At 24.3% G+C, this 9,069-nt stretch overlaps 1 protein-coding gene across 2 annotated transcripts in view; it reads left to right on the forward strand.

Annotated features, from left to right (window-relative positions):
- The window catches only part of LOC117172101 (exportin-4-like), a 53,724-nt gene extending 50,477 nt beyond the window's left edge, over positions 1–3,247 (forward strand). The window contains exons 11-12 of one of the 2 annotated variants that reach the window (XM_033359878.1): positions 1,591–1,879; positions 1,953–3,247. In XM_033359878.1, the coding sequence (XP_033215769.1) occupies positions 1,591–1,878 (288 nt within the window). In that variant the 3' untranslated portion in view covers position 1,879; positions 1,953–3,247. Of the gene's footprint in view, positions 1–1,590 lie in introns of both variants that reach the window. The other variant, XM_033359877.1, reaches the window with a different exon arrangement.
- Positions 3,248–9,069: the final 5,822 nt, after the last annotated feature.

Genomic DNA, 9,069 nt, shown 5'->3' on the forward strand with positions numbered 1-9,069 from the left:
ATCTTTTGGTTAGAAATTAGCGTTTTTAAAAATTACTTTTTTGTTTTAAAATTCCTTTTTTGGGGTAAAAATGCATCATTTTTGTGGAAAATTAATTTTTTGTTGAACAGTCATATTTTTTGTTTAAAAATTGCGTTTTTTAAAAGAATATTTGTCCTTTGGTTTAAAGGTTCAATAACTTAGATAAACTTTTATTTATTTTTTGAATGAAAAATTTTTATTTGTTGGAAATTCGTCTTTTTGATTTTAAAATTCTTTTCTTTTGTTTTATAAATTTAATTCTTTTTTTATTAAAATATAAACTATGACACTCTTTCGTTGGCAATTTATCTTTTCAGGTTGAATATTCAACTTTCATGTTAAAAATTCAATTATTTTGTTGAAAATTCCAGTATTTTGTTAAAGAGTTATCTTTTAAAGTAGAAAAATCTTTCAGTTGTTTGTTTGAAATAAATGAATAAATTTTTAATTTTTTAAGTATATGAAACACAGTTTTATTCCTCTTATAAAATATTCTATGGTAAAAATATCATGAGATTAAAATGCTGGTATTTGAATATTAATGATTTGAAATGAAAAATTAGTCGAAAAATCAGAGAATTTTGAAAATCAGTCTAACAGTGTTAAGTAATGAGCTATTGCTTTGCATATTTTTAATTCCTAAATATGTCTGGGCTAGAAAATAATTTATATTTAACCGTTGATATAACCTAAACAATAAAAATATTGTTAAAAATCATAAATTCTCTTCAATTCTTTTAAATTGTCCTAAATTCAAACATAAATATTCAACAAGAAAAGATAAATTTGTAACTAAAAATGGAAGTGATAAATATGAAATGAAATAAATTTTCCAAATTTGGTCGTTAGATTCTTGATTTTATTTTCAGGAATTCTTCACATTAATTAATTTTTATCCGAAAAGATAATAAATTTTCAACAAAAATGCTTCATTTTTAACCAAAAAAGATACAATTTCCAATCTGTACAGATTTTTCAATCGAGAAGGAATTTTCAACCCAAAAATAATCATTTTTAACAAGAAAGTTCATTTTCAACAAAATAATTTTATTTGTAACCAAAGGGAGAAGTTTTCAAATAAAATTATAAATCTTCAACAAAAAAAAAATATTTTCAAAAAATTAGTTAAAATTCAATAAAGTCAATCGCTGATATAACCTGAACAATAAAAATATTGTTAAAAATCATAAATGATTAAATTCTTTTAAATTCTCCTAAATTCTGTCATATTCTCGGTTATACAACCTGAACTTAAATTCTCGGGAATTTGAGAACTCTGCCAATAGGCAAATTCAATTTTCTCTTTTTGTCCCTGTTCAATATTTCTAAAGTTAGATTTGAAAAAACAACACTTTTGAGTGTGAGCTTAATTTTAATTTTAAAAAAACCGTCGAAAAAAAGGAATAAATTGATAAAACTCCATAAAAAAAAGCTTGTGTTGATACGTTTTTTTCTGTTGAGGCTTTATTTTGTGACACTATTAACACTAGTTTTTATCGTTGAAGTGAGTCCGAGACTTGGGAATTTATTTGAAGATTTTTCTGATTTTTTTTCTGAATTTTTTTCCAGCTCCTAATGAACCTCATTCTCTCTCATCAAATAAATTCGGACCTCATATCCCACACTAGCATACCACTTTATTATTTAATCTGCTGCTATCAAGAGCAGTATCAGCAGCTTGTACAAAGTCTTCTGGCATCACAGACAGATTCACAAGTGGCTGAGAGACTTGCGGCAGCTTTTACCGAATTGACTTCGAATATAGAGTTAAATACCGAACGTGTTCAAAGGCTCAGGTTTAGGGACAATTTCGACAAGTTTATTGTCAACGTTCAAGGATTTTTAATGATCAAGTGAGGTACTTAGTCTTCCTTTCTTTCTTTTTTTTTTCTTTTTTTTTCTAATGTGTAAAAGACTTTTTTTCGCCCAAGAAGGGGAAATTACAATGTAAAGAACGAGCTTTCAGAACTCTTTACGTACACGCTTTCCGATATTTTTTCTACAAAACGTACAAGAAAAAGCTGAAGCCAAACAGATTATTCTTCCAGTCGTCGAGTCTTGATTCTACTGCAACAATATTCTCTGAAGAATATTTTTTTATTCTTGTCGATTTTCGAGAATATTTTTTTTTTGGGGAACGCGCTCGATGACAGAATTTCTTTGAAAATTCTTGCAATTTTTGAGAGCCTCTTGTCCGAAAAATGCATCAAAGTTCCGTGAGAAATGCGTACACGTACTCGAATATTTTTGTCGAACGTCCGTGGAAATTGGTGCGCTTTTTTAGGAATGAAATTGTCATAATTGGATTTATAAATATGAGATACCAGTATTTGTTTGGCGATTCAACAGATCCAGTTAAGTAGTCGCGATATTTGTGCTTCGCATTAATTGATCTCGCACATCGCTAGAAACTGTAAATCGCAGTTTGTTGCTATAATTTAAGACAGTTGCTAGAAAAATCGTTCGTATGATATTTAAACTTGTAATCGTACGAAGGCTGTGCTTTCGTATTGTGCTCTTTTTTAATTATGTATTGACACTTTCGACATGATAATTAATAATTATGTCACAAATACGCATGTCAAGTTTACGTTGACAATTTGCTCATCTCCAGGGTGTCTACCGAGATCGAGAAATTGGGAGAAAGGGGAATTTTATTCAACGGAAAATTACCGGAAATATGATTCAGTAATCGGGTTTTTGTTTTGAATAGACTAATATGCAAGTTTAAAATTTCATATATTTTGTCACCCTAATTCTAAGTTGGAACGGGGAAATTTTTGAAAATATCGTAATTCTTACTTGGAATTTTCCAAAAGAATTAGTAGTCAAGAATTATAATTTTCATTTTAGGTTCAATTTAGAACACGACATTTCGTTTTGAAATATATTTTTTATTTTGGAACAGGGAATAGGTAAGTTTTGGGATAAATAATTCGTTCTAAATCAGAATTTCTTGAATTTTAACAATTTTTTTTGCAATTACAAATTTCAAAAAAAAAGGAGTTCCTATATTTCTGAATCATGATAGAAAATGTTTTCGATAAATATAATTCTGACTTGGAATATTTCTATCATTTATTCCCTGTCCCAACTCAGAATTATAAATCTTTCAGAAAATTAGAATTCTTTATGAAAATGTTCTGTTCCAAGTCAGAGTTACATTTATTTAAAACATTTTCTATTATCATCAAGAAATATATGTAACTCTTTTTCCAAAATTTCGAAGAAGGAAATTTAAATTTTAGTAAATTTTTATTTGCAAAAAAAAGAAAGAATTTTTAAAAGAAAAAAAATCTAATTTGGAGCAAGGAATTATCAAAATTTGAGGAATTCTGGCATTAAACAGAGATTTTTTTTTTATAAATTGTAGTTTTATAAATTAGAATTAAATTATTTTCCAAAATTTTCTTTTCCATGTTAAAAATGATCTATTGCAATACGAAATAATAATTCTTTACGAAATTCCCATTTCCAGTCAACAATATTATTTAAGGGAATTTTAAAAAATATTTTATTTATTTATTCTCCGGCTAAATTCAGAATTATAATTCTTTTAGAAAATTCCCCAAAGAAGTCACAATTGAATGAATTTCAAAATTCCCTGTTCCAAGTCAAAACTTTTTTTTCATTTAAAAATTCTTTTTTTTTTTTGTTGCAAATAAAAATTTGCCAGAATTTAAAACTTCTCAAGATTTCAGGAAAAGGGAGTTAATATATTTCTGAATTACAATAGAAAATATTTTAAATAAATAAAATTTAGATTATGATTCTGAATTTAGACACTGAATCAATAAATATTTTTTTAATTCCTGTAAATAAATATGTTTTTGACTTTGGGAATGTAAATCTCGTAAAGAATTTTAAAATAAAATAAAAAAATTCGGATTTATGAAATGAGAATTTATAAAAACCATCCCTGTTAATTGTCAAAATTCCTCAGATTTTGATAATACCTTTTTCCAAATCAGAATTTTTTTAAATTTGAAAATTCTTTTTTTTTAATAAAAATTTGCCAGAATTTGAAACTTTTCTCTTAAAAATTCGAGAAAAAGAGAGTTAATACATTTCTGATTTATAACAGAAAATGTTTCAAATAAATAAAATTCTGATTTGGGACAGGGAATTTTGAAAATTAATGTAATTGTGACTTGGCAGGGGGAATTTTTGAAAAGAATTATAATTCTGAATTCAAACGGGGAATAAATAAATAAAATATTTTTATAAATTCCTTAGAATAATTATATTTTTGACTTTGGAAATGGGAATTTCATAAAGAATTTAAATTTTTTGTTGGAACAGATCTTTTTTGACGTGGAAAGGAAAATTTTGGAAAATAAAATTTAAAAATTCTTATTTATAAAAAGAGAATTTATAAAAATAATTCATGTTTAATGTCAGAATTTCTCAGGTTTTTATAATTCCTTGTTCCAAATAATATATTTTTTTTAATTTAAAAATTATTCTTTTTATGAATAAGAATGTTCCAGAATTTGACATTTTGTTTTTCCAAATTTTACAAAAAGAGTTACTAAATTTATGGATTATAATAGAAAAATTTTAAAATAAATATAACTCTAAATTGGAACAGAAAATTTTCATAAAGAATTATCATTTTCTAAAAGATTTATAATTCTGAGTTGGGACAGGGAATAAATGATAGAAACATATTTTTTAATCGCTGTGCGATTAAAGTAAGTTGCAATATGGAATTTCAATAAAAAAATATTTTTAGTTTAAGACAGAGAATTTTCTGTGAAAAATGATCATTTTTACTTTGGGGCAGGGAATTTTATTAAAGAATTATAAGTTTTATTTTAGATTCAATTTAAAAGAGGAAATTTCTTTAAGAATTTTCAACAAATTTTCAGCTGTTGAACAATGAATAAAATATCAAAAATTGGGAATGGAATTTTCAATATTTGAAAATTCAGCCGTTGAAAGTTTAATTTTCAACAGTTGACTGTTAACTGTTGAAAATTCATATCTTGAAATTTCTTGTTCCAAATCAGATTTTTTTATTTAAAAATTATTTTCTTTTGCAACCAATATTTGCCCAAATCTGAAATTTCCCTCTTCAAATTTTTAGGAAAAGAGTGACCATATTTCTGAATTATAATAGAAAATTTGTTAAACAAATATAATTTTGACTTCTCATAAATTTCAAAATTTGGACAAATTTTAAATGTTAAATTAGCAGTTTATTTTTGGTAGCAGGTAATTTTTGACACGGATCAGAAATTATAGAAAATAATTTTCATTTTTATTTATAAAAAGAAAATTCACAAACAAATTCTGTACCATGATTTTGAAAATTCCTTGTTCCAAATCCGATTTTTTTATTAACAATTTTTTTTGCAAATAAAAATTTGTCAGACTTTAAAACTTCTCTCTTCCAAATTTTAGAAAAAGAGATTTATTTTATTTTTGAATTATAATAGAACATCTTTTGCATAAATATAATTCTGACTTGGAACAGGAAACTTTAAAAATTAACTTTGAGAATTTTCTAAAAGAATTAGAATTTTTTTCGAAAAAAAAATTGTTGTTTGAAATTTTTATTATGCATGAAATTGTTTTTTCTATTACATTCTTATGTAAATATAGCATTTTCACACTTTTAAATACTAAATTAGCCTTTTTCTTGAATTTTCAATTGTTGAAAAATAAAGGAAATTGAAAATGAAATTTTTAACATTAGAAAATTTAATTTTCAACAGTTGACTCTTCAATTGTTAAAAATTAATTTTTTTGAAAATTCAGATATAAAATTTCTTAAATTTTAAATTTCAAATTGAACTACTGCTAAGAATTATTATTTTAATTTTCGAACGGGAATTTTTGAAAAATAACGTTTATTCTGTTTTATAAAAAGGGATTTACATTATTTCTGAATTATTATAGAAAATCTGTTAAATAAACATAATTTTGACATGGAGCAGGAATTTTTTTAATTTATATTATAAATAATATAAAATCCGATTTAAATTCCGATTTCGAATAAGCGAATAAAAAAAATCTTCAATTCAGAATTATAATTTTTATCAGCAAAAATGATCTGATGTGCCAAATATAAAAATCGTTTAAATCTTTCAAAATGTTTCGAAATCTTTAAAAATCCTTTGAACTCTTTTAAATTGATCGGGATAAAAGCGGATATTGAAAATGATCCGTCGGGTGGACACCCTGATCTCATTTAATGAGATTTTTGAAAATCGATTGAGACAAAAAGAGGCGAAATCAAAATGATATAATACATAAATGATTATTGTGTATAGTGTAATTACAAAGTCAGACTCACTCAGAAAATGAAAATCAAAAGGAACTATTTGATTTTTGGACTGAACCGATCCTGAGGAATTTTTTTTTCCTAGGGCAGAAAAAGAAAGTATCGATTATGCAATGTTGATTAAGGACGAATATTTCATTGCTTGTAAATAAGATGTCCCTGGTATACCAGCTTCTCCACTCTTTATTATTTTATCGATTCAGTCTTGTGTTTCAAATTCCTTGTCAGTGTAAAGCTTAAAAAAATCAAAATGATTTTCAATAAATCTGTACATATTACTTAAGTCTCACGTTTTCCATTTCTTTCTTGTCTCCAGTGGAAATGGAAAATACAAAATAGTGTTTAAGCATTGTAAATATTGAATATGGGAAGCTGCAAACAGATTGAAAGTATTTAGAAGTGTTCCTTGAGAATTATCTTAGATTTAATATTATTAATCTGAAAATTAAGATATTCATATTTATCGTATTTTCAAGTTTTTTTTTTTTTTTGCTTTTAACCTTTCTACTCTCAATTTCGAATCTTCCACTTTTTTTAAAGGATTTTTCAAAGTTACTTAATGAATTTGAAGAAAGAAAACAACAACTTCTTTATGGAATGAATGCGATTTTATTTACCCGTTCTTTGTGCACATATTTTTCGCACGTAGACATCTTCCAAACGACATAATAAAAGTGAGATCAGTGCTTGTAATATTAAAAGATTAACTAGAATATTATAATAAGAATCTTAGAATTATTAAGTTCTAGATATGTATCCCATTTCGCTAAATAAATCTCGCAGATTAAATGAATATTGTTGATATTATAATGATATTTCGTAAAATGAATTTCTGCCTACTGTATCTGGAATTTTTTATTAACAATGCGATTATTTTTAGGTTTAAGAGAATTCCATTTAAATATAATTTCTAGAAAGATTATGCAGGAAGAATAACCCTGTTAGAGAAGGAACAGGGATTGATTATTGTCTATATTATACATACATAAATATGTGCAAAAGGTACACCAAAAATTAGTAAATAAATAATTTCACTTTTAAATTGTCTTTCTTTGATTTTTGGATCATTTATTTATTTTTTTAAAGTAAAATTTAGGCATTATTTCTTCTCGGTTAGGCTACTTTTCATATTTCTAATTCTAAATATTTTTATTGATCTGAATTATTAAAGTTCGAATTGAGAATATTTATTTAACTTTTTGGTATACCCAGTATTTACACGCATATATAAAACGTACGTAGAGCAACACATCAGTTTTATGGAATAAATCCTTATCTTGGACACAAATTCTAAACTCGTCAATACTATTATTATTGTTTCAACTTTGGTCACCAATTTTGCAGATTTCAAATTTATTTGCAAACTAAACCAAAATATTTGGTACGTTTTCCTTATTATTTAATTAGTTAATATTAATATGATTTATTAAATATTAATTATGAAATACCAATATTTATTTTTAATATCTATATAAAGAAGGTGTCTACTCTACCTGTAAAACCTGGTATTTTCAGGACATTTTTTTAAGATCGGGAATATTTTTGAGAGCTTGCTCAATTTTTTATTTTTTTTATTTGGAATATAAAATTGAATAACAATTATTTTTCATTTGTAAAAGTAGCTTTATATTAATGAATTTAATTATAGTGGAAAATTAATATTCATGGTTGTCTTTTTTAATCTTAATCTATTTAGTTGAAATACTATCTTTTTTGTTCAGAATTAGTCTTTTTTGAAATCGAAACTTAATTACTTGGTTTAAAGTTAAACTGATTTTTTTTAACTTAAAATTAACTATTTAATTTTTGGTTTACAATCTTTTTAGTTCAAAATTAAAGTATTTTTTTGAAAGTTCGTATTTTGCGGTAGAAATTAATCTTTTTGGTTGAAAATTCAATTATTTCAGTTAAAGATTCATCATGTTAATTGAAAATTAATCTTTTGGGTTAAAATGTAACTATTTTTTTTCTTTAAATCAGTTGTTTCTTTCTCGAAAATTATTCGTTTTTAACTAAAAATGTAACTGCAATTGAATATTCCATAACTTTATTTGAAAATCAATTTCTTTTTTGGAAGAAAATTAAGCTTCCTGTCTTAAATATATATATATTTTTTTAATTCATGTTTTTGGGTTGAAAAATGATCTTTTTTAGTTCAAAAAATGAATTATTTCTTTTAAAATGTGTCTTTTTAAATTGAAAATTCTTTTTTGTTGAAAATTCGCCTTTTTGGTTAAAAATTAATCTTTTTATTTGAAAATTGAACTATTTCAGTTAAGGATTCATCATTTTTCTATGAAAAATGATTTTTTTTTAGTTCAAAATTCAATTATTTGGTTGAAAATTTGCCTTTTTTAATTGAAAATTTCATTTTATTTGTTGAAAATTCGTCTTTTTGATAGAAAATTAATTTTCTTGTTCTGAAAATTCATCTTTTTAGTTGAAAATTCAACTATTTGGTTGAAAATATGTCTTTTTTAATCGAAAATTATTTTATTTGTTGAAAATTCGTCTTTTTGATAGAAAATTAATGTTTTTATTTTAAAAAATAATCCTTTTGTTTAAAAAATTATATTTTTGGGTTCAAAAATAAATTATTTGTTTTAAAATATGCCTTTTTAAATTGTAAATTCTTATGTGTTGAAAATTCGTGTTTTTTGATAGAAAATTAACTTTCTTGTTTTGAAGATTAATCTTTTTGTTTGAAAATTCATCTTTTTAGTTGAAAATTCACCTTTTTGTTTAAAAATTAATCTTTT

This window comes from Belonocnema kinseyi, chromosome 4, assembly GCF_010883055.1.
Source record: "Belonocnema kinseyi isolate 2016_QV_RU_SX_M_011 chromosome 4, B_treatae_v1, whole genome shotgun sequence".
Taxonomy (NCBI): domain Eukaryota; kingdom Metazoa; phylum Arthropoda; class Insecta; order Hymenoptera; family Cynipidae; genus Belonocnema; species Belonocnema kinseyi.